The following is a 26,603-nucleotide window of genomic DNA, read 5'->3' as shown; positions in this document are numbered from 1 at the left end:
GACCAATCAACGCCTCGAACTAAGCAGGGCTTCTACAGAAAATGACTCCTGAGCCTCTCCTTATGTGCTTTACGCCCAGACCGACTCAAAATGGGATTTCAAAATAAAAGAAGTTGATCCAAACCTCGCAAATATAATTCCACAACACACACACACACACACACACACACACACACACACACACACACACACACACACACACACACACACACACACACACACACAAACACACGCCATCATATCCCAAAACACAGCAGCAATTAGTCATCTAGATAGAGCAGAAATGGCACCAACAACAGAGAGTGAGGAGAAAACAAAAACAGAAACAGAGCGATCACACAGTTGGAGTATTTCTTATAACAAAATATTCAAAAAAATAACCTTTATAGAGGACTCTCTTCTCTCAACTATACATGACGTTCAATTATGGAAAAGAAACACAAAACAAATATATATATGTATAAATTCATATATATATGCCATGTATATATTAGCAGTAATCCTTTCAAGTCTTCGTGTGGCAAAAACAATAAAGAAAGAAGCATCACAGAGAGCGAAGAAGAAGAAGAAGAAGAAGAAGAAGAAGAAGAAGAAGAAGAAGAAGAAGAAGAAGAAGAAGAAGAGGAGAAGGTCTAGATTCCAGTAACACCCCGCTGCACTGCAGATAAACACAATCAAAAAAGATTTTTTTCCAAAACGTTACTCAGAATGTACAAATTTGCTTTCCGCTTTTTAATACAAATAGACAATTTGTTAAATTTTTTCAAGCAAATCCTTTAAATATTCTACAAAATGTACTATGAACATGGAATGGAGATGCAAGCCAGGCGTTAAAGTACGTTCACCTGTTGACTAGTTCTGTTGCTCGTTCTTTTTTAAATAAGAAGCATTAAAAAAAACAAAAAAAACTTTATTCTGCATCTCATGTTCCTGCTGCTCTATAAACAAATTTACAAGGTCAAATAAACCCAAAGCATTTGACTATTTAACATTTCAGCTTGTAATTCAATACACAACTCGTAAAATAAACACTGTAAACAAACTGTGTACGCGTCGGTGTAAACACTGTCCTTTGTCTTAATGCACGAGAGTCTGCTGTGTGTGTGTGTGTGTGTGTGTGTGTGTGTGTGTGTGTGTGTGTGTGTGTGTGTGTGTGTGTGTGTGTGTGTGTGTGTGTGCAGTGCTAATTTATGGTTTTATTACAGCTGCTGCGATAAAACAACACGCGTTTTTGTTTTTTTTACTTTACGGGAAGCAGCGAGGCATTTGTTCTTCAGCTCATTAAAGAAAACGAGTATTAATACAGTTTTTTTTTTTATGGAACATCCAGGAGGCAGCATGCCGCTAAAGTACCGCACCTCAGAGCCAACAAGCCAATAAGAGAGAGAGGTGGTCGGGTGGTCGGTGAGCCTGAGAGATGCTGTTTGATGTCTATAAAACTAAAGCACAAGGAGTGAACACAAACAGACGAGCTCTCTGATTAGTCAGGAGGTCATTTCTCCTGTTTCACCTCCCCAGGAGGAGAGAAAAACATGGTTTCCTTTTGGTTTGTTTGTTTTGGAAATGATGTTATTTATGTAAATATACATTATCAGTGCTAGCGGTTTGATAGAGGCCCATAAAGACCCCTTAAAGAAATCTAAAATGGTTTTTTTCTTGTCTCTTACGCATCTACATTCATCTTATTTGGAGCTGAAGACAAACTGCAAACAAAAACAGCCAAAAAAAAGATCTGATATTTGTCTCTTTCATCCCTTTTGTCTCCTCCTTCTCACGTAAAAACTTTGCAAAGATCAGAAATGCAAAAGAAAATAAGAAAAAAGAATCACTGTACAATATTGTCAACTGTAAAAACAATGTGAAACACCTTTAGACAACAGAGCTGGGAGCGAAACAAAATGGAGGTACATGGTGGTCTGTTTCCACGAAGCCGACTTCTTCTCATGTCTTTATTATTTCCTTCTTTAAGTTGTCCTTTTATTTCTGTTGACGTCCGTCGACCGTTTTCTATTTTTGTTCAAGAGTTTTAAAAAGTATCTAAAACTTTTCTCTTCTCTTCTTTTGTTTTGTTGAAATGGGTTTTTAAAAAGAGATGATTGTAAAAGTCTTGGGAGGAGGAGAGGACAGTGGTGCATTATGGTCCGCGGTGACGTCACACAGGGCTGTGTGTGTGTGTGTGTGTGTGTGTGTGTGTGTGTGTGTGTGTGTGTGTGTGTGTGTGTGTGTGTGTGTGTGTGTGTGTGTGTGTGTGTGTGTGTGTGTGTGTGTGTGGCAGTAATTTGAGGATGTGCTCTGATGTTTGGTGACGACGGGCTGCTAGTTTAGTCCAAAGCCTCATCAACACGACCTGGTCCATGTGTGTGTGTGGTGTGTGTGTGTGTGTGTGTGTGTGTGTGTGTGTGTGTGTGTGTGTGTGTGTGTGTGTGTGTGTGTGTGTGTGCGTCTTTACACCGCTGACACTTGCTCATCTGTAAAAGAGAAGAGAGGACAATGTTTCAGGCTTTGACAAATTATAAAGAGAAATATGTAAGAGTAATATACAGACACTAACACATGACGTTTGAAACAGATGTCGTGATTTAAATATGGAACAGATTCCTGTTTGTTTTTGTTATTAGGTTAGTGTGTTGACATGTGTTCCTAATATATGTGACGAGTTGTGACCAGAGGTTAGTACAGGTATGTGTGAGGAGGACAAAGAAACTGAAAGTGTGTTAATAAATGGTAATTATAATAAAATTGAAAGGCAAGTTTAATAACTACATAAACAATAATTGTTATCATTTTGTCATTATAATATAATAAAAATAATAATAAAAATAATAATAATAATAAAATAATAATAATAATAATAATAATAATAATAATAATAATAATAATTAAAAATATTTTTTTATAATAATAATGTTAGGGAAAAGATACTGGTAAATAGCTAAAAATAAATAAAATAAATAAAATAAAGGAGGCGACAGAGAATACTAATAGTGTCCAACCCCCCACTTTACTTTTTCCCTTTTTTCCAGTGTCTTTTTTTCTCATGGATGTCATCGCCTCGTCTACAGGTTTGTTAGCGATAACTTTAAACATTTCTCTGGGATTCTGCAAGGTTCAAAAAGTTCTTTAAAGACCTTTTGGATACCCCGTTGAATGCAATTGAATATATGATTCACGAACATGCAGCCAAAGCACGATGGTAAGTAATAAGATCATTATTAGGGATTCGTTTTAGTCCAACTGGTTAAATCTGCTCAAGAGTCAAACAATGTCACCGTCCTGCAGGACTCACCGTCCTCGCTGTCGGCCAGCTGCTGCGGCGGGAGGCAGATGCTGGGCGGTCTGGAGCAGCCCTGCGTGGAGCCGGCCGTCCGGGCCTCCGGGTGATGGAGGAGGTGGAGGTGGTGGTTACCGGCCAGCCTCCGGGCCTCGGCCAGACCGCCTGCAGCTCCGGGGCTCTGCAGGAGCTTGCTCCTCTGCAGGGCCACGCTGTAGTCTGGAGGTCTGAGGTGAGGAGGCCTCGGGAGGGGAACTCCTCCGTCCGTGAGGCCGAGATCCCCCAGAGCCAGACCCTGGTAGCCTGGAGGGGTGGGAGGGGGAGCTCGGTAACGCTCATCCTTGGAGGGGGATGTGACACAATACACTGGATGGAGGTGCAGAACAAAAGAAAAAAGGAGGGGATGGAGAAAAGAAGGGGGGTGAAGGGTGAGGAAGTTGCAAAAGGAAGTCGAAAAAGGAGGTGTGAGGGGAAACAAAAGAAAAATGATGGGGGAAAATTATAATCAATGTGATGCTTCTCCAACACGACACACAACTACGCATGCAACCAAAATGTGTTGGAAATCAAAAGGAAAACAAACAACCGATGAGATGGATGGCTGCGGCGGATACAGAGCTAGAACTATTGATCACTTTCATCCATTATTCACCTGATTCATCGACCGCTTCTTAAAAAAAAAAAAGTAAATAGTCTAAAAAAATATTGAATTATTTGGTTTGTCTGAACCAACAATATGAAACCTATAGAGAAGCTGATAAACGACTGATCGATTATCAGCATTTCAGTCAATTTCACTTATAGATTAATCGACTACTTGTTGCGTTGGCAGACACAACGTTGTCTTAACTCCTCCTCTATCACCCTAAAGCCATAAACTGTTTTAAAAATGTTTTGTTATCCTCATAAAAATAGCAAACTGCAGAATGATAGAAGAAAATCTGCAGCAGATTTAACTTAATTTACTGTTTATACTGTTTTATAAAGTCCTCCGGTTGGCCGTGTTTACAGGGAATCAAACTCGCAACCCGCCCCCTCACCTATCAGGCCTTTCTCTGTGCTCGACGTCACCGTTTTGTAGGCGGGGTCGGCGCTTTGCCCTCCTTCCTCCTCGGTCGGAGAGGAGGTCTGCTCCGCGGTGTTCCGCCGCTTTATCGTCCCGTAATTCCCCTCGTAGGTGTCCGACAGCGAGCCGGACGAGGCCCAGCTCTGCCGGGACTGGTTGGACAGATCCGAGCCGGAGCCCCTGGAGCGGTGCCCGGAGGCCGCGTCCTCGTTGGGCCACGCGTGACCTGCTGCATCCACCTCCGCTATGGGAGGCTGGGCGTGCTTGAAGCCGCCCAGGTGCGTGTGCGGCAGGGCCAGCGGGTGCCCGTGGATGCCGTGGTCCCAGGGCCGGCAGGAGGAGGCCGGGAGGCTCTGGAAGGAGTCGTGGGAGTTGGAGGAGCAGGACGTCCAGCTGCCGCGGCCGCTGTCCGCCACGGAGTCCAGGGAGGTGTGGTCCGGGGGTCAGCTCCTCCGTGGAGATGGAGGAGGTGAAGGTGGAGGCGCGCGACACGTGTCCTCGAGCCAACGACGAGGAGCTGCTGCGGATGATGGAGATCATAATAAATAAACAGAGTTGCACATTATTATAGTAAACTGTTGAATGGTGGTAAAGGGGGAGATAAGTCAAACTGAAATGAGCTGACTAAAGAGTTTCTATATCTATAAAAGGTCAGAGAGTCACGGACCAACAAACACCAACAAATGAACATCAAGCTCAATGCTACACAGCTGATTTGTGTCCTCATCCTCAGTTTACAACCAGGAAAAGTTATTCTACCAGGAAAACAACATGAAACTTCCCTTGTTGATTACTTTAATCAAGTCAATTATTTTCTGTATTACAAGTTTTCTGCAGATGTTATATCCAAATAAGGCATTATCTTATCTTATAATGTGCTAATTTGCATTTATTTCCACATCAGAAATCTGAAGATTTTATAAAGCCAGGCTCAAAGTTCTTGTTTAATCTTGTCGACATATTAGAGTGAAAAGTTTTTATTGAGGGAATTTTTGATATCTCTTTCTGTCACCCCATAAACAACTATTTTCTCCATGTTTTTAGTAATATAATGTTGTATTAATCAGGCTATGATTGATTTATGAACAAACCCCTCTGTAGAAACCTTCAGAACATAGAGAGGAATGAAGCTGTAAAGTTTGGTGTATGTAAGAGCTACTGAAGTGGAGATTTATGGATCAGAGTCTGAGAAAAAACATATGTTATATGTTTAGTTAAATGACAGACATGTTGAAGACACTACAGGTGAATAGGGTAACACATTAACTAATAGATATCAACATGAAACTTCACCGGCTGATTACTTACACTAAGATGATTATTCTTTGTATTACAGGTTGTCTGAAATGTTATGTTTAAATATGTAAATGAGGCATTATCTAACGGTAACTTTTGGTGAATTTAGTAGAAATCTAGAGACGTAAATAGACAAAGTAGTGAAATAAACACCTAGATGTGTATTTTGGATATTTTCTTTCCTCTAGTCTGAAAGAAGACTTGTGATGGAAGCAAAATAGCCCAAAAATGTTTTGTCACGTCTCCCATTAAAGTTCATACCCGGTCTGCACACTAACTCTCTTCACTAAAACCACAAAGCAAATATTTGACGGCGTTTCCTGAATGGCAGATCGCTGTCTGGCTTTTAAAGAAAGTTTTCCTCCTCAGGTGTCTTTTCATAAACCCTCAGTTTGATTCACTGGCACGGTTTTTACTGCACAAACAAGCCACTCAATGAAACTGAGCCATATTTCATAAAACAGGCCGAGGTTCATATAATATCAGAGAGGCAGACGGATCATTGTGATATTTTTATAGTCTCCTCTTTAAGAGACAGACCGGCCTGATCATGGAGGAACAATAAACAAACAGCAGACCGTAAAAAGAGGTGTGTCGTTTACTCAGACGGATTAAAAGAAGCCTGCGTGAAACCGATAAGTTGTTAACGGAGAGGAGGAGGAGCGAGGAGGCAGTAAATGTGACACGCTGATGAAAAACCTGCAGAGTTTTACGACTTCCTGTTCTCTGGGTTTTAATGAGGGAAGCACATAATTGTGTGTGTGTGTGTGTGTGTGTGTGTGTGTGTGTGTGTGTGTGTGTGTGTGTGTGTGTGTGTGTGTGTGTGTGTGTGTGTGTGTCATGCCCTTTATTGTTCTCGAGTCACGGCTCAGAAAACACGTTTTTTGTTCTTTCATTATGATTTCTTTCCTGAAGATCCAACTATTTGACCCATGTGGCAGAGAACCTATTTGTGTTCTCAAGTTGAACTTTTCAGTTCTAAAAACTCATTATGTTTCCTCAAACCAGCTCGGCACCCTTTGGACTAGATTTATTTCTCTTGGGGAGTCCAGGTGATTTCAATATTGTGCTGAGCTGGTCAGTGATTTTATTAAAATCTGAACACCCGGAGTGTGGATGTCTAATAAGCACAGCCCCAACCAGACTTTGTTTTTCACTGAACTTGCAGGTCCTCTAAGTCCAGATGGACTCTTTGCATTTAAAGCCTTTTTCACACTGGACTGGTATTACCTGGGGACCTTTTGTAACTCAGAATAATTGCAAAGGTCATCTGTGATTTTAATCCTGTGCGGATCTGCCGTGTCTGTCTGTATCTCCGTGATTTGATTATTCTTTTTGCAAGGTGTTTGACTTTTTCTGCCTCTTTCCTGGTCTATACTTACAACTACAACTAAAAATGAAAGTTTTGACGACATTTTGAGAGCAACTACGCATTTGCACCGGATCAAGAGTATTGCATAAACATAGATAGGCCCATATAATATGAATAATATGTATGATATTATATATAAATATCATACACCTTGACATCATACCAGGGGGGATTATGAAAAGTAAAATACATACCACTTATACTGTGTGAATGCGCTGCACGGAACAAAGACTTGAAGGCTCATTTCTAAATCACACAAGGTCCCCTGTAACACTAGTCCTGTTGTAAATAGGGCTTTAGAAGTATATCTCATAGTTTGTTATGCAAAAAGCTGCATTTGTACACAGTGTGACACCTGAAGAAGTATGAAAGGATTTATCACTTTAGTTCAGATAAACCTGAAGGGACATTATGTAGCATTGAGGGTGATCTATTGGCAGAAATATAATAAAATATCCATTTCCATGAGTGTATAATGACTTGAAACTAAGAATTGTTGTGTTTTTGTCAGCTTGGAATGAGCCACTAACATCTACATAGGAAGCAGCTCGTCTTCATAGAGCACGCAGAGGGTTTTTTAGCCTGTTGCAATCTAGAACCTCACCACTAGATGTCCCTAAATCCCACACACTGCTCCTTCAACAGGAACAGCGCTACTCTTCCTGTTAGTCTGTTGTTATGAACATGTTTATACATGACCGAGAAATCAGCTCTCTCATGGAGGAAACCAGGTTTCTCACTTTCAAAACATCTGTTTTGCTGAGTCGAACCCTTCTACTTGAGTGCACATACACATGTTTTGTGATTGTAAACTAATTAGCTTCCCCAGACAGATTAGATGAACTGAATTGAGTTACCTTGTGCCGGGCTGGTTGTTCTCAGCACTAAAGTGTGCATGTATTGCCGCTGAGCTCTCCAGCACTGGGGCCGGAGTCGTAGCAGTTGCCGTAGTAACGGGGGCACTAGCAGCACTGATCCTGCCGCTGTTGCTGATACAGCGGTCGTCAGAACCGGGAGCCGGAACCGAGTCCACCGAACAGATGCTGGAGCGGGACGAGATCTCGCTGTGACTCGAGTCCGACAGGTTGTCTGCTTTACCCGGCGGGAGGAGAGCGTAACCTGGACAGAGAGGAGAGGAGAGGAGGGGGGAAGGGGAACGTGGGTTAAAAGGACAATAATGCAAAGAGAGAAAATAGGGGAAAAGATGAATTAAATAAAGAGAAATGTTTGTGTAGAGCCTTTTTACCAAAATCACCTTCCAGTAGCATGGATTAAGACATTTTTTCTTAACCCAAATGGTCATCTCTCTATCATTTTTTTAAAGGGAATTTTTGGACAATCAAATGGGGAGACAATCTGACATTTCTGTGCCCTTTTTTAATATCAAATACTGCAAAATAACACTGAAAAAAGTTAGAAATCCATCGTCTCTACGTCACGTACAGCACTTACTTTCCATAAACGCTTACACATCACAGCAGGCGGTTTTAAGAAATAACTTATGACCACTTCTGAAACGTGAAGTTAAACGTGATTGTGAAGGACTCACAGTTTGAACTATATAAATTACAAATATCTTCTGAACCAGATCAACTGTGACTGAAACTAATGAACGTGTCAATAAAATAAAGCACAGAACGAGAAAATTGATGATAAATTCATGTTTCTTCTAATAAGAAAAATTTCACTTTGGATTTAAGAGGTTTTCCGCTTTGACAATAATATATATTGCTAGAACTGCTGCTGTTCGGAGAAATTGCAACACAAGATTGACAAAGAACTGTTAGGAGAACTCAGAGAACGAACTGAAATGGTCAAATAAATGTCTTTTTTCTATCTGCTGCAAATGTTTGCTGTGAAAATCTCTCCCTCACATCCCTTTTTCTGTGATAAACGGTGGACATGAGACTCTTTTCTCTCTGAAGTCTCACTTTGTTTCTATGCAACAATTCACAAAGATTCTCTCTGAAATACGATGAACTTGTTTTCACTGTCAGGGTTTTGACTCGACACATAACACACATTGTCAAAAGGTCTTTCTCCTGCTGTGTCTGTCCCTGCAGAGCCAGAGGAAGGGGTTCGGGCTGACCGACCTCCTGACTCCCTGCTCTGCCTGTCCTTGTCTCTCGTCCTGAGGTGAGGAGGAGGAGGACACACCCTCTCCTCCTTCCTCCTCACCCCCACCCATCACCATCAGATGTGGTCTGACCGCCGCCGGCCTCTCCCTGGACTGACTCCTTTCCCTCAGCACCCTGAACGGAGACATCAGTCTGGTCCTGATGGTGGACTCTGGGGGTCTGGGTCTCACATCTGCCTGAGCACCCTGGCTGTTCTGCTGCCTGGATCTCCCTCTCCTTCGCTCTGACGGAAACAAATCTCTCTTAACTGCCTCTCTCTCTTTCCTGTTTTCCCCTTCACTTCTCCTCCTCCTCCTCCTCTGTCTGACTCCTCCTCTCCCTGCTGCTCTCTCGGCTGTGCTGCCTGGTCATCAGAAGGATCCTCTTGTGGAGGAGAGCCCCACCTATGCCGTAGCTCCGCAGGCTGATGGTGCCGGCCTTCGTGCTGGCGTCGCTGGTCAGAGACGACGAAGATCCCGACAAGTTCATCTGGCTGCAGTTCTGGGACTTGGCCACGCCCCCCACTGAAGAAAAACAAGAGGTGAGGACGGCGAGGTTAGAGGTGAACGTGAGGGCTGTTTATTCAACTTGAAACAGGAGGAAAAAAACAATCTCAGTTACTTTTTGTAGCAAAAAAACATGTGCAATCCTACAAGATTTCATGGATGTCCATGAAAACTTAACATAACATTTCTTTCTACAATCAACACTTGAAATGATGAAGGCACTTGCAAATGACAAGGTAGTACAAAATGTAAACCATACTTTGGTGTTTCATTTCTTAAGATTTCATTAAACTTGTTTTTTTTTTCTTTTTACAAAAAGTACCAAAACACTGGCAACAAGGAAGATCTTGGGTAGATAATAATGAGAATAAATATGAAACAAAATTTAAATCATACCCCCTAAACTAAAAAGAAATCTGGTTTGAATTGACATCAAACACTTTTCCAAAGCTTGTTTACAAGACGTTTATCTGTAGAGGCTTTACATGCAAGAGGACTCACACTGGACATAGTTTCTGAGTAGCTGCTGTGGTAATGAACGTCCAAATCTCTAATCTAAAGCATTGACTTTTGTTGTGTATTTTAATATAGGCCTCACTCCAAAAAAAATCCAAAATAGCAATCCCATGTAATTCATTATGCATCAACATTAATAATTGAGTTATTCTCAGACGGATGGCGCTGTTTGTTGTGTTTAGTTGTTTGTCTTTTCGTAGCTGTCCAGGGTGCTGAAGCAGCAGAGACAGACAGTATCTACAAAGCCAGATCCCTTAATTCATATGTTTGCATAGGCTATAATAATATCAATGTATTCATTTATTTATAGGCCTACATATGGCCTGTTTTTGGGCTATCGCTGTAATTTATTTAACTTGATTTTTGCACATTTTGAAGCCGTTAGCGTTTCAATAAAAAGGTAAAAAGTCCTCATCTCTCGTTAGACAATAATAAGAATGAAAAGTAGAATAAAGGTCAATAATGGCCGCACGTTTAAGGAGAGTTTAACAGCTTGTTTTGACATTTTCATTCCTACTATTACAGCCGTTTTAATAAGTCACAGGATTACCAGGAGTCCAACCTGATGGCCTCAACTAGAGAAAAGAACCTGCCTCGAGAGGTGTAGAGCTAGCAGCCGTATATCTGAGGTCTGATTCTCTTAATGTCTGAGAGAAGAGAGGTGACTAACGCTGGTAAAGAAAAGGATGTTCTCTCACTTCAAAGCCCTAAAACCAGTATTCGTGACAGCCTTTCATAGCAACTGTCTGACTAAGATTAGCGTTTGTGTTTCAGAGCTCTGACTTTTCCCCTCTACTCCACCTCTCTAACCTGCTTCGGGGAAATGTAGTTCCTTTCATCCTCGGATAACAAACAGGGTGGATCTCTCCTGTCACTGACCTTTGCGTGGGGAGCCCTGAGGCGACACCGTGGGGCTGGAGTGAAGAGAGGACATCATGGACACGCTGTCTTCAGACGGCCTCTTGGAGCTCCACTCCTCTGACGACATCACCGGAGGCTTCTTCACCACCTGAGGAGAGCTGGAGTCTGGGGGAAGAAAAGAGGAAGACGAAGGTCACAGAAGAGTCATTGCTTAATCAAGTGAGTCCCTTGAAGTGAGTGTGATGATGATGATAAGGTGCAGGAGTACGCACTAGGAGGGCCGATGTCCTTGGCAGTGCTCTTCTTCCGTAGAGGGTTCAGAGGGACCTGGACCTGAAGGACTTGAGACACCCTGTTCTGTGTTTTCCCCGAGGGCAGAGCGGAGCGCAGAGACACCGGAGACATGTCCGACTTGGTGGATCGCCTCTCACTCAAGTTCTTAGACACTAAAAACACAGGAGGAAGGAGAAAAGGATTTACCAAACAGAGTCAGTTCAATCTTTTTGAGGATGTTATTGTGTTATTGGCTGGAAAATATCGTAGTCAAGTGGACACATTTTTTTAATAAATATTACTAGAATAAAATAAAAGACAGAAAGTTTTCATCATCACATTCATTATTCATTCTTTACATCACATGTGTCAGATGTATACAGGGACTTTTGTTCTGGTGTCTTTGCACATTTTAAGAGCAAAGACAGAGTTACTACTATTTTTTTTTTAAATCATATATTTATATTTAATAATAATAATATCCTGTCACATTTTTCATACATTTTTAAGACTTTAAAGACCTAAAACAGAAACAATAAAATAGATCTGTTGTGCAGTGAACAAACGATGGATGATGTATATGCAGCATGTCTGATCATTTTTCTTTTTTTTTCTTTCTGCAGGACATTTGCAAATACACTAGGTGGCAGTGTGGGCCAATAATACACATTTATTTTGAAATTACAGCTCCCACTTCAAGTTTTTCCCAAATACATTTTTAATTATCCTCCATTTTTCTAGCATTAAACTTCTTCCTTCACCAAAATACATATAAATGCTTTGAAACAATATGTTCTATGAAGAGTTTACTGATGTGTGTGCACCAGGTCAGGTGAAGGTCAAACGTTTTGTAATCTACTGACACAGAGTGATTTATTTAGGACAAATCCACAAAAAAAAATACAAATAAAGTTAGAATTCTGATGAATAAAACTCGTTCCCTGGGTCTCAGTCACTCACAGGTGCTGTAGGCCGGCTCACACTGCAGAGACATGATCTGGTGTTTCTCCTCGTCGATCTCCACCGTCATGTTGGACAGGTACTGCTTCACCTTCCGGGCCATCTGGGCGTCCTCGTACAGCTTCTTGGCGTTGAGCAGCGAGCTGCGGCGAACCCGCTTCTTGTGGGCGCCGCCCTGAACGTCCAGCATGTTGGAGTTGGTGCTGCCCTGACTCAGAGACCTAACGAGGGAAGTGGAGGAGGAAGGAGGACGATGAGGAGACGAGGACAAAGTGGTGACGGATGAGCAGGAGGAAGATGAAGACAAGAGAAAGAGATGAATGCAGAAGAAAACAGAGGAAATGCACAAGAATAAAGACAGAAATAAAGAGGGGAGGAACGGTAAAACAACAATAAGTACAAATAAAAACAGGCACTTTTCTTATCAAACACCTCCTCTACTATACAATCTGTCTTCGTGTTGCGAGCAGAGCATTTTTAAAACAGGACCATGCAGCAGAGAGAGGGAGTTAGCTCTCGCTGGCGTGCCATGCTATCACAGAACAGAACAGCAGAGACATTCTGTCACATGGAGGCAAATAAGGGTTAGGAAACAAAAGATGCACAAGATTTGATATGGGGGATATTATGACGGGATGCAGATATGAACAGACCTGAGTCAAATAGTATCTGTAAATATTTCTCATGGTTTGTTGTCGGTTCATTTTATGAGGCAGATGTGTGGTGGGGTTTTCCCAAACAGGGTTCATTCTTTTGAACGGCAGCTGACAACACATCTCATTTCAGCTGAGACGTCACTGTGGTTGCTATGATACGGAATATCAGTGGAAGTAAAACCGTCAACACAAGTTAAGGCCTGTCCTCCACTGTGATTGGACGTCTGGGTAAAATAATGACAGTGACGAGCTAACTTTCAGCGTTACCGTAAAAAAAACCACGCAAACGTGAAGCCTCTTTTCAGGCTGTTAGGGTTTGTAGAATAACGTTTAAATGATAAGTGATAAGATAAACAGGTAATAAATATAAAAAAATGTATTGATATATCTAAATTGAATTATCTTCCATTTATTAAAACTATGTGCAGTCACACACGCAGCCTCTCTGGGACTCTTGGTTGTTTTGTCTGTGACTTGGTGTCTGAGTTCTCCTCGTACAAAGAAAAGAAAGTTTCACTCAACTGTAAGTCTTTGCATATGGACGAATAATGAAATTGTGAGAAGTGAGACAGTCTTCTTTGCTTCCTACCTACAGTACCAGTATGTGCATTTGTTTAGAAACTCTCTGTTAATATCATTTCAAGCTACTATATGACTCAAACATACATCCTTATGAACAGGGCAAACAATGAATGGGTCAATGGTGGACTACGTTATGGGTTCAGGTGAATGGACACTGCAAATGGAAAGGGTTAATCAAACACAAGCACAGGCGAGGACACTCAGTAAATGGGGGTGGGGGGGGGGGGGGCATGCATGCAAAGTTTATGGTGGTTTTTTTTTTTTTTTTGGGGGGGGGGGATGCAGGGGTGGATGAAATCTCTGCGGGTCCAGGCCGAAACAGGATGAAACGAGTTCCAGGACAAACTTACCCTAAACTCTTCCACCTCTTCTTCCTGCAAGCAAGAGGTGTGAAGATTGAAGCGTGACTTAAAGACAAGTTCAGGGGGAGGGGGGGGGGGGACAGGACTATGTAGAGGTCATGCCACCACAGACAGACAGGAAATGATTGGAGATGGGAGGACACCAGACGTATGACATCTCCCCATATCAACCTGAAGAGTGTGTGTGTGTGTGTGTGTGTGTTGTGCTGTGGCCTTGTGCATCATATAAAAACAGGTCTCGTTATCACGTGATGATGTAACGATGAAGTCCTGTGAGAACATCTGGAGCTTGCAGTACGGGGGGAGTGTCTGCAGAGGGCAGTCATGCACTGCAGCAGTGACTTCTAGCTCGCTTCCAGTCCATCCATCCATGACCGGACAGGAAGTGAGTGGATCTGTGATCCTGTGGGGCTGGTGGAGGTATACGGTGGAGGTATACGGTGGAGGTATACGGTGGTGTAGTGGTCCCTCTTATGTTTGCTCACAGTTTGTGTCTTTTCTAAAAGCTGTAATCTACCTTTACTCTACTGGATTCATGCCTCTTTGTTTGTCTGACAGGAAACAGGAGGAGTCAGTTTCAAAGATACATATACTGTATTTTAAATACACTATATGGGAGTTGATTATTTGATTATCACCTACTAAACCTGCACGAATTGCCTTATTTGTCGTCTCATTACGCAAATCTGTTCATTGGATCCTGTGATGAGCAAAATAGTCTCTCCCAATATGTTTAAAAGAAGGCTCAAGAATTCACATTTTTATGACATTAGCTTCTGAAGTTCTCCGGCTTAATTTGAGAATATTTTTGGATGATTTGGATATCGCTTATTAAAGAAAGAGTTCAACCCAAAATCAAAAGCACATATTTTTCCTCTTACCTGTAGTGCTAGAAATCAGTCTAGAATGTTTTGGTGTAAGTTGAAAAGGTTTTGGAGATTTCAGTCGTAGAAATGTCTGCTTCTTTCCAATATAATGGGAATATATGAGACATACGGCTTTTGGTGCTCATAGTGGCAAATATTTACATTTGAAAAACTCAACAATAAATGTCTCTTTCCAGAAATCATGACCTCGTTACTCAAGATAATCCACAGACCTTTGTTGTGATCATTTAACTATGGCTGAAAGAAAATAGTTCCGATATGAAACTGTTCATAATGAGGTCTGTGGATTATCTCCAGTAACCAGTTCATGTTTTCTGGAAAGAGACAATGATGGTGACTTTTTCACATGTATTTTTTGGTCACTTTTAGCACCACAAGCAAATTTCCAAATAGTGGCATTATATTTGAGAGAAGGCAGACATCTTTACGGATGATATCTCAAAAACTTGGCAACTCACACTCAAACAATCTAGAAAATCACATAAAAATCCTGCGTGTGCAGTTTTTATTTTCATCACCGGTGATTTTGAAACAGTATCTGTGAAACTGGCCCCCAAAACAGCATCGAGTTAAAGCAAATAATTCATAAAATCATCAACAACCAACCTCTGTCTGAACATGAGGGCCGGGTCCATGTTGGCCGAGGTCAGCCGCACCACGTGTCTGATCTCCTTGGCGATCATCCTCAGCTTCTCAAAGTTCACGAGGCCGTCCACGTTGGAGTCGTTGCCTGAGAGGACAACACAACACACACACACGCACACGCACACACACACACACACACACACACACACACACACACACACACACACACACACACACACACACACACACAGGACAAGAGTGCACAAACAGTGAGCGGGGAGTCAGAAGTCAACACTGCAGAGGAGGATTAAATGATTAATATTTTGGGGACATGCACAACGATATTTCTCAGTCGAATCTTCAAAGTAAAAATCTCTTTGTTCTGGTCTCCTTCTTGTCTGGAAGATCAAAGTGCTCTTTCATACTCAGTCAGGCTGGGCCGTTTGAGAAATTTTGGGCCAAACTTGCACAATTAGGGTAAACTTTTTTTTTCCATTCCTAACATGGCTTTACAGTGCATAGATATTTTAAGAGAACACCTTTAAGGAGAAGTCAGGTCGGGTAGTTTTGACCTGTCTCGGTGTGATATGCTTAAAAAAGGCAGGATGGGGAAGCTTTTAGCAGAACTAAACCTCCTGAGTGAGACTGAAATTGACCTTCGGGGTAACACAGAGGAAGTGTGGAGACTTCAAACTGAGCAGAATGACATGTCAAGTTCCAGAAATGGTTTTAGAATGAAAGTAAATGTAGCAACATGTGTGTAATAAAGGAAAGTCCTGTCTGGGCCTTCCACGAAGCCGTCTACCTTCGTGTAGGAAGGTGAGGTCCTTCTTGACCACGGGGAACAGCGGGATGATGGGCGGCTGCATGCTCTGGCTGCTCAGGACGTTGCGGTACTTGGCCATGTTCCTGGACGGGTCGAACACGTCCTGCAGGTCCACGAACAGCTTCTCGTACTTGCTGGGCAGCTTCTCCCACGAGCTGCGCAGTCGGGCCACCGGCGCCAAGTTCAGGCCGCTGAACGGGAGGAAGTAGAGATGAGGAGGCAGAGAGGGAGGAGAAGGAGTTTAGTTTTAGTGTTTATGTTCAATGCACACAATCAAATCCCCGTTTACGCAATTAATACTTTCCTAGCTAATCGTCTCTCAGTTAGCAAGGTCTCCATTTCACGGAGCATTGGACCCCTGGAGGCGACTTCATCTCTGAACAGATTCATTTAGACAACTGATAATTATGACCGGCACAGCATTTATTTCCTTTCCATCTCCTGTCCCTCGCTCATCAACTCGACGTTTTCTCCATGTTTTCTCACTTTCTTTCTGTTGGTTGTCTGTTTTTCTTTATTCTAGGAGCGCCTAATAGATGTGGTTTGACAGACGATAATCAAAACATAATATGATAATAACTACTTGGTAAACTGTGAAACGCTACAGAAAACTGCACTGCTTGTTATCTCTCTTACACACACACACACACACACACACACACACACACACACACACACACACACAGCAGCCATGCCCTCTGTCAGCGGGCAGGTTATGCATCAGAGAACCATATGTTGCGCAGACGTCCCGCTGTGAGGAGGAGTGTAGAGGGTCACGGAGGTCGGACACTTCTACTGCAGCGAGCAGAGGATCGCCGTCACGCCGAGCTCCACGACTGCTAAATCTCAGTCGGTAAGACGAGTAATCGGACGTTTTGGTCTCAGTTGACAAAGATTTCTTTAGTCTATTAGTTGCTTTTAATGCTTTTTGTCATGCTGAGTGACTTATGAGCACATCTCCAGAAAAACACTACATTTCAAGTAGTGCTTTTATTGTGATTTTTGTGGAGAAACTCAATCAATGAGTCGACATAATTGTGTTTTCGACTAAGACTTTCTTTGCTCGAGGACAGACATACTAAGCTCCTAAGACCCTAAGACTGTGAATCCAGATCTAAAGTTGACCTGGTCCCACAGACTCATGGTTCCTTCGCGCAATAAGAAAAAAAAAAGTAAATCAAGTATTTGTATTTATGCATCGCACGAACTGTAATCTCCTCATCTAATCAAAGCCTCTTCATTTAAATGTTTGCTGCAGAAACCAGACACCCTCTGATGACTATTTATACTGTAGATTACTGTAGATGTCTTAAGAGTAACCACTGCAGTGAGAGCATGGTGTGATGTTTTTGAATGAATACTCTCGGGTCAGGAACAAACTCAAACTGCCTGCGCAGAAACACACATTTGGAGATATCGGTGGGTTCAAACACAATCACAACTCTAAGTTCACTCCTAAAACAAGCTAATGAAACTACCTTGTCTCTCCTCATATGGGGTTTTACCACTTAAAACAGGGACACAGTAGATATATCTTCATCTCAGTCTGGATTAACAACAGCAAAATAAACCGTTGCTATGGGACGTCTGTATTAAACGCTGTAGTGTTGCAGTGGCAGAGTCTGTGTGGGCAGGAGGGGAAAGGCCGAAGCTCATTTGGCACAAAAGCTGTCAGGGGAGACGGAGTGAATGCTCGCTGTCACCACAGAACAAGACGCCCGTCTGCTACAACACAATGAGGAAAGTGATGAAACACCAAACACACTCACACACTCACAAACCTGATAATAGCGAACATGGAGTTGAAGTTCTTGCACTCTCTGCAGTGCAGGGCGATCTTGATGAAGTGCTTGATGGTCTTCATCCTCTTCAGGGCGTTGGGCTCCTTCAGGATCTCCGTGGCGACCCAGAAGGTCTCCTGGTTTATCACCTCCTCGAACTGTTTCAGGTTACCACTTCCCAACGACGAGTCCAGTTTGAACAAGTCGTCCACGTACCTGAGAACCGAGAAGAGGAAGTTATATTAATATATATATTTTAATCCAGTGGTGAAACGGACCGTTACATTGTGAACAACAAATCAGTTGAAACTGACAGAAGGAGAGCTAGTAACATTAGCAGCACTGCTAACGTACGGAGGTTGCGTTCATACATATATTTTTTGATTTAACAGCAACATATAAATAGATATTAGAGAGAGAATTATGACCTGTTTAACTTCATAACACTAGCTCAGGAAACATCACCATCCTGTGATGCTCAATTCATTACCAGAAGTTTTCTTGCCTGGACTCGTGTCTTTATCTTTTGTCCTGACTATAAATCAGTTTATGAAAGTTATTACGGGTCAACAGCCAATTAAAAAATGTCAAACATACTCTGTGGACTCGATGTTCCTGAAGAGCTCAAAGTCTCTCATGGAGAGCTGGGCAGCGACCTCCATGGTGCTGAGCTGCAGCAGAGAGATCTGACTCTCTCTGAGGAGATCTTGTGCGTCATCGTCAGAACATAACGTCTCCGTCTCCATGTTGTTCTTCAGGTAGTACCTGAAGAGGAGGAGGGGAACAGAGGATGTTAGATTGGGAACTTTACTTTGAAGTGAAAACACTGTTTCTGGTTTATTAAGGTTTAATGGCTCAGAGAAGAGGAAAAGTTTAGTTGGTCCTGATTTGGAGTCAGACTCATGAAAAACATATCTTATGCGATGAAGATGTTAACAAAAGTACATTTCCTCTGACATTATCTTAAAAAAGTTTTATACATATCATGCTGTATTGAAGAAGACTTGAAACTAGAGATTGAGACCATAAACTCATGTTTACAATGTTTACTGAGGGAATAAATCAAGAGAGAAGTAGAGTCATTTTCTCATAGACTTCTATACAACCAGAGGAGTCGCCCCCTGATGGACAGTAGAGAGAATGCAGCTTTAAGACTCTTCCTCATTGGCTTCAATCTTCAGAACCGGAGGAAGCTTCCTGATAAATACACCCACCGTGCTGAATACATATATGGACATCCTGCTGACGCTGCACCACACACTTGACATGTTATCATGTAAAAATACTGCCAACATGTCAGTTTATGCCCCCAAGATAAGAGGACAGTAAAGTATTAGACATAGGAGCAATCTATGGGCGCTGCTTGTTCTCATACCTCTGCTCTTAAACCAATCCTTTTTCCTACAAATATCACAGTGCGGCAATTTGTTCCCAGCAACTCAGCCATCCATCAAAAACACAGGGAAGGTGTTACCACGAGTGTCCTCTGAGTGAGTGAGTGTGTGCTTCCTGTTTCTTGGTAGCAGTCTGTGTGTATCTATGCATGTAAATAGTATATGTGCGGGTGTGTAAACGCAGCATTTGCATGTCTTTAAACAGATACGAGGTGGCGTATAAGGTGACTGTCTGTGTCAATATCTTTGTATGTGTGTGTGTGTGTGTACATTTCAGTGTGTGCTTGAATTATTCCAGAACGTGCCTCTGCCAAGGCCCTCGCCCCTGACAGAGGATGAAATATTCATGCTAACCTAGTTGGGAGAGGACTGATGAGGGACCACAGGAGACGAGGAGAGGGGGGGGGACTGTGATTTAAAGCAGACTTTTACGGCTGCGGTTCAATTATCCTCCATGTCCTACTAACTTTGGTCTTAAAAGGGAATGTGTCTGGCAGCAGGACGACACAGCGATGTGTGAGACATCTAAAAAAAAAATAATGTGCAGTGTGTCCTTTCTTAGATGTCCTACATGAGTTTTGTGTCCACAACAAAGTGAACATTTTCAAGTTACAACAGAAAAGGAAATCAAAGATCCCTGCAGCACTTCAGTTGTTTTTCTTTCCTAAAGGCAGGGTGGGTAATCTTGAGAAACTAGCAGGAGTACGCTAGATAAAAAAAAAGAATCCAGTGTGGCCAACTCTTTTTCGATGAAAGTAGCTAGCAGCAAAATGCCAAATCGGCATAAATGACAGCCCGTCCCTTCAGGCCTCCTTCCAAAGCCACCCCCCAAAAATCATCATGAATGTAAAGAATTAACATGACAATTGACAAGCAATGAGTGCAGGTCCAGAACACGCTCAGGTAGCCCGTCCAGTCATTAAAATAGGGCCAAATTAAACGATTGGACGGCTTTTTACAGACCTGTGACAACCACAGATATCTGATTTTTTTCCATTTTTCTGTGACAGAGCATTTGGTTTTTTTTATTGCCTTAAGGATAAAAAGAGAATTTCAACAAAAATATAAAAGAAAATGTTTTTGACGATTATCACCAACCCTGCCCTTAATGGGAAAAATTGCAGATTGCGTACTGAAGTAGGACAGTTGTTCTGAATCCTGCTCCTGCCAGCTTTCTTTCAAAGCTCTTGCTCAGGAACCAATTAACACCTCCGAAATGCTCAGTGGATTCATTTCTAAAGAGGATGGTACCCTGCATCCCCAGGAACAGGACTAAGACCTGCTGCTCTAGGAGGATTTAATCAATATAGATTTATGTATATGAAGTGTACAAACTGTTGTGAAGTCTGTAGCCGCTGTGTTAGCAGTGATTTGGAAAAAAAGATGTGCTATAATTCTTGTGCAGAATAAAGCTCATACTGAGCCCTGTGTGGCCTCGCGTAATTTGAACCAACCCAGAAATAATTTGAAAAGGAAAGTAAAATCTCCCCATGTCTCAGGATTCTGGGCTTTGAGTCCAAGCACAGCAGGTCGTATCTTTGGTTCAGCCATTCGAGCCTTCAACACGAAATAGGACTGTATGAATTCTCAAATTGTCTGTTACACTTCCAGCTGCTTTTTGTCCAACAGTTCCACAGTAGATCTGCTGTAAATACATGCCTCTTTCCATGACTAATGTGCTTCACTAACCATGAAATAGTGTTGCAGGGTAGTTTATCTTGTTTATCTTATGAGTATTCTTGTTGGTTTGCTTTTTGTCCTTTCAATCTTGAAGATTTTCATTTAAATAAATATCTTTTAGATCACTGTCTATCTCTGAAGGAGGTAACACAATGGTGATTGAGCCAATGGCCCCCTGAGTAAAGTATTGCATTCATTTATATATTTGCACTATTACTAACTAAAAGTAAAACCCATGACTGCTAAACTCAAAGCACATTTCCAAAGTTTTCCCTAGAATTGAAATCATAGACGAACCAGGATGGAAATCTTAAGGTTGACACTTTAAGTTGCAAAGACAGAAACACACTGGTGTCCATTAACAACCATTATCTAAGGCTAAAGCATCTTAAAATTCAGTCAGATCAACTTTAAAATAAACCATTTATTTGAGAAGACCATCCGGTGAGATTCTCGTTTTTCTTACCTGCCGTTGAGCTGAATGCGATCGGCCAGTTTGGAGAGCTGGTCGGGCAGACGGCGCTGTTTTATGACTTCCTCCGGACTCACGGACACCTCACACAGGGAGTAGGTCTCGGGCGCCGGGAGGAGGCCGAACTCATTGACGGCGTGGGCGACCACATCCTTGGCGGTGGTGTCCTTACTGATGATGATGTAGCAGCTCTGCTGGTCGGCCTTGAACACCCGGATCACTTGGTCTGGGATATCTGAAAGAAGAGTGGAGTGGTGATGGTTACAGTCTAACTTATGCCAATAATGCAATAAAACAAAATGTAATGAAGTCTTGAACACAATAAAACAGTAATCTAAGAGCAGTTCTGTGGATTTTGGCATGTATCCTTGTAATGCACCAATAATGAGGTCGTTAAGTGGGCTCTGCCAGTAATGGAAGGAATGGAATATCAAGTTACGGTTTCCATATTTTATTTTTATTATATCATCAGGTGACAAGACTTATGTCCTCTCCTCTGAGCAGATCTGCTGAGCTGGCTACTCTCCTGCCAAAAACGTCTTTGGTGTGAAACCAAATGGGCAAAGCATCAAAGACACAACGGTTATCCCACTATTTACATTTTACCAATAGCATTACTCAGTAATCCCACTGTCACAGCCAAACCACAACACTCTGTTACATCTTCTTTCCAGCCTGGCTGTAAACTCAGCCAGTCTTTCTGTAAAGTAAGTTTCTTGGACTTTGCATGATGATTTGTCTTCCAACTGCAACATCTCTACATTTTTTGTTTTCATTTGGAGTGTTTTCGTGTTTATTTATGGAGCAAGTATGGCCTTTGGCAGAGAGAAAGAAGTGTAGTGATTGGATAAAAGTCAATGGAAATTGAGAAGATCACCCTCCCATGGCATCTTCTGAACACCAAACCAGACCTAACGGACATAAACGCCACCAAAAGCAGAATCGAGGAGAGCCAAGATGGAAGCTAAGCTAACCAAGCAAGGACCTAAGGCTGCTCCACTAGTTAGTAGTTGCAGAAAATAAGATTTTAAGATGAAACTTAGTGACTTTTGTGCCCACATCTTTACAGAGAGCTGGATCCATTGCCGGACTCCGGCGGGACAAGAGGCGGCGTACTCTGTTTACATGACGCTTAAACAAAGTCTAAGTTGATGGACGGTGTTTCCCTTACGTCGGCTATATTATATGCAAAGACATTTGTTATGTTGCTGCTGTTAACATTCCTCAAGATGCCAATTAAATGCACTATAGGAATGCACTTTTCTTGTGTATCAAAATGGGCTACAACTGCATTTTGTTGTGCAAACCTTGTTTTGCATAATGACAATAAAGTATCCTTGATTCCTCTACAGGCTTACATTTAGATTCACAACAGTATTTATCTTTGACAGGAGGAGGACGCATACAGATATAAAAGAACAGATTGTACTTCTTCCTATACTGTGACATGATGTCTTTATCAATGACCTCCCAGTAAACATGTACACTAAAGCCTTTTAAAGCCTCATAATAAAGCACGAGTTGGATCAATACACAAGGACACATGGACCTAGAAAGAACAAGAACACAATAGTGTTGAACCTGGGTATCCACACATTATCACATCCTAGTTATACTTTAGTTTTTTAGTGTTATATTATAATTACATTTGAGTTAGAAGTTCAAATCTATTCCACATAAAATTATTGTTAATAATAAGTTATTAAGTTTACAGCATCATTAAGAATAGAAAAAAAACATAATCAAAACTTTCTTGATTTAATAATTAATTAATTTAACATTAACCAAAGCACGTTATGTAATGCACCACTTAAAAGCAGTGAATGCAAAACAATTGAATAATTCATTAAAAAACAATCAGACTGCATCGTCTCTCACAATGACACACTGCATTATTGTTTGTTTGATCTGAGGAGGTTATTCAATATCAAGAGGGCCAAAATGAAAGCCTGAGTGTTCGTGGCGATGCCGGAGCAGCTGCACGCGAGCGTTAAATAATGGAAACGTCCCCCCCCCGAGTGAAAGGCTGCATTAAAGATCCCTGTGTTTGAGTAAGGAAGAGGCTACGGCCCATTAGCCACCGGCAGCTAACGTGCTTTCAAACAATGAGTCATGAAGGGGGGGTCTGACAGAGCAGATGAAGCGGTCACACAGCTCAAACCTGTGTATATGTGGTTTATCTCGATTACATGAACTGACGATGGAAAGAGATCGCAAAGAGATGGTGGCCACTAGGGAAAATAAATAAATAAAAGGTGTGTTTGACTGATGAGTTGCTCATTATGTTGCAGGGTCATGCTAACACACACACACACACACACACACACACACACACACACACACACACACACACACACACACACACACACACACACACACACACACACACACACACACACACACACACACACACACACACACACACACACACACACACACGCGCCTACTTCCTCCTGTTTACCGAGCAGAAAGCCAATAACAATAAAGTTTGAGTGAATGCTCACGATCAATCACCTCTGTTTGTTTAAAGAGAACTGTGTGTGAACAGGATCCACTGTTTTTCCACTGTTCAAAATAAAAAAACATATTGTATAACCCATTTTGACAGGAATACATTCATGTATTGTATATTTCTATTGGCTGATTCTGAGCATATGTTGTACATTTACATGCAAACCTTGTATGTATATTTAAAGTATTTCATCTACTTATTTCTTCAAGCATCCAGATGTTTTTCTGCTTTGTACAAAGGGATTTATCTTTGTCTCTTTCTACAGGTAATTTCATATCTCTGCAACAGTTTTTAAATATTGCTGCTGTTGTTTTTTTTGATTTATTGAATGTTTTTTAAGGTGTAAGCACTGGTTTTGTTGTTATTGATTGGTTTGCACGTATTTCTTATTTTTTGTTCAATTCTTTGACTTATTTCTTATTAATATTGCAGTAAAAGTTGTATTTTTGTAGATTTCTTTGTAGCTTGCTTGTTTTTTGGGGTAATATTTTTGTTTCCCTTTTTTACTTGTGGCTATTTGTTGTCATTAGTAGTTTTATTGTATTTATTGTTTTTATGTTGTTGTTATTGTTTTGGTTGTTGATGTTGTGAACCCCAGGAAGAGTATTTTCTACCTTTGTAGTAATTAATGGGAATCCTGGTAAATCAACCAAGAAATTAGGTTTTAATAACAATATATATCACAATTTATCATATTTTCTTGTAGTCCAATAAATAAATAGTCTATATAAAAAGAAAAATACCGAGTTTTGTATACTCTTGCTTGAGCTAAATACTTTTCTGAGAAATTTGAGTTAGTATGGGCTAGATGACGTAATTGTGTATTGTGATATCTCAATATATGATTTCTTCATGATACGATTCCATTGAAAGAGGATAAACTATCATACTGAATTGACAGACACTGATTCTTAGAAACAGGAACACAAAGACTGCATCATAATAATAATAATAATAACTTTGTGTTCTTTGCAGTAGATGAGCTCCTCTGTGTTTATGTGGCTGAGTGGAAGCTAAACCGCTCTGTGTCTCATTAGCTGTGATTTGTGATTCAGAGTGTGGGAGTTCTCTCGGCTATAATAGCTGGCCAATCGTATCCGGAGGGAGGGAGGAGGGGGAGGGGGGGGCTTAATCATCTTTAATCCTCTGGACGAGCTGTGACCTGAGCGACACGGGAGGAGACAGTCGCTGCCCGTCCAGGCAAACATCCAATCAATTATCATCTTTAATAAGGTGTCATTGGTTGCCATCAACACCAGAGAATTCACTGATGGCCTGAAGCCAAACAGTGTTTCTATACAGGAGAGTTTGTGCAAACGCAGCACAAGAGAGGCAACACACCACCCTCCTCCTCCTCCTCTTCGGCCTGTCTGCCAAAGCGTTTCCCGGTCGCTCCATCATACAGTCGAGAGGAATAAATCACACGTGAAAGCATGCGGAGCAGAGGAGGGTGGAGGAGGGTGGAGTAGGTGGGGCTAAACACCCGGGGCTCTAATTAATAAAATGTGACAAAATGTCTCCGAATGTTCATGTGAGGAGGATGTTTCAGGGTAGACACTAAAGAAGAACACGAAATCTGACCATTTCAAAATTCTCAGGATCTTAATTCTTGTTTTACATTGTTGACATATTAGAGTCAAAGGTTTTTTTTCAGAGTGAATTTTGGATATCTCTTTGAATCACTCCATACATTTGGAAAAACATCTATTTTCTCCATGTTTTTAGTCATAAAATGTTGTATAAATCAGACTATGATTGATATATGAACAAACCCCTCTGTAGAAACCTTCAGAATATAGAGAGGAATGAAACTGTAAAGGTTGGTGTATGTAAGAGCTACTGAAGTGGAGATTTATGGATCAGAGTCTGAGAAAAAACTCATTTAGAGAAAACGGCCTTTAAAGAAATGTTTTGTTAAATTACAGATGAGCAAATGAGGAATTATCTTATGGTCACTTTTGGGGAATTTAGGAGAAATCTAGAGAAGTATTAAAGTAAACATTCTAGATGTCTATGTTTGATGTTTTCTTTGTAAAAGTCTGAAAGAAGACAGGTTATGGAAGTATAATACCCATAACATGTATGAAAACAACGTGTTTGCCTGTAGTGTCTCACCTTAAAGGAAACGTGTTATTTTACGTTTCAATAATTGTCACCAATCCCCCGAAAGAAACTTAAACCTACACACATCCATCCCACTAACAAGTGTTGTCCCTGCAGCCAGAACTTGACACTATCAAGCTTTACTTTATGTGATAAAAGTATATATATTTTTTGTCCATAGATCCATATGACCTCATTAGGTGCTTTGTTCTTTCATGCTGCTGCGTTTGATTGACAGCAGCCTGCAGGGTTTTGCTCTGGTCCCTGCAGCGACAGCAGAGGAACGACGCAGTGAGCAAACTTGCCCTGTAGCTCACAAACCGTGTGCAGATAGTGTTGAAGAGGGAAAAACCGGCACTGGACTGAACTGGTATATCCAGGTACGTTAACTTGCTGCTTTATGAGGTTCATGGATGCAGGTGTGAAAAGATGCAGTGTGTTAAAAAACAAACAAAACATGCATTAAAGGATAAAAAAAGTCATGATCAAACTTTGTCACTGAGGCTTCGTATACTTACAGTAGAG

General features: G+C 41.5%; 1 protein-coding gene across 1 annotated transcript in view; it reads right to left on the bottom strand.

Annotated features, from left to right (window-relative positions):
• Positions 1 to 2,376: 2,376 nt before the first annotated feature.
• rapgef6 (Rap guanine nucleotide exchange factor (GEF) 6) overlaps positions 2,377 to 26,603 on the bottom strand; it is a 149,191-nt gene continuing 124,964 nt past the window's right edge. Inside the window, 15 exon segments of the mRNA XM_054625253.1 lie at positions 2,377 to 2,468; positions 3,287 to 3,637; positions 4,312 to 4,777; positions 4,779 to 4,854; positions 7,863 to 8,124; positions 9,527 to 9,646; positions 11,024 to 11,170; positions 11,278 to 11,451; positions 12,239 to 12,459; positions 13,827 to 13,850; positions 15,332 to 15,455; positions 16,116 to 16,327; positions 17,918 to 18,133; positions 18,515 to 18,682; positions 21,458 to 21,698. Coding sequence (XP_054481228.1) covers positions 2,446 to 2,468; positions 3,287 to 3,637; positions 4,312 to 4,777; positions 4,779 to 4,854; positions 7,863 to 8,124; positions 9,527 to 9,646; positions 11,024 to 11,170; positions 11,278 to 11,451; positions 12,239 to 12,459; positions 13,827 to 13,850; positions 15,332 to 15,455; positions 16,116 to 16,327; positions 17,918 to 18,133; positions 18,515 to 18,682; positions 21,458 to 21,698 — 2,825 coding nt within the window. The 3' untranslated portion in view covers positions 2,377 to 2,445.

The sequence above is a fragment of the Anoplopoma fimbria genome, chromosome 24 (assembly GCF_027596085.1).
Source record: "Anoplopoma fimbria isolate UVic2021 breed Golden Eagle Sablefish chromosome 24, Afim_UVic_2022, whole genome shotgun sequence".
Taxonomy (NCBI): domain Eukaryota; kingdom Metazoa; phylum Chordata; class Actinopteri; order Perciformes; family Anoplopomatidae; genus Anoplopoma; species Anoplopoma fimbria.
The sequence above is the reverse complement of the archived record's forward strand: the minus strand, read 5'-3'. Positions and strand labels throughout refer to the sequence as shown.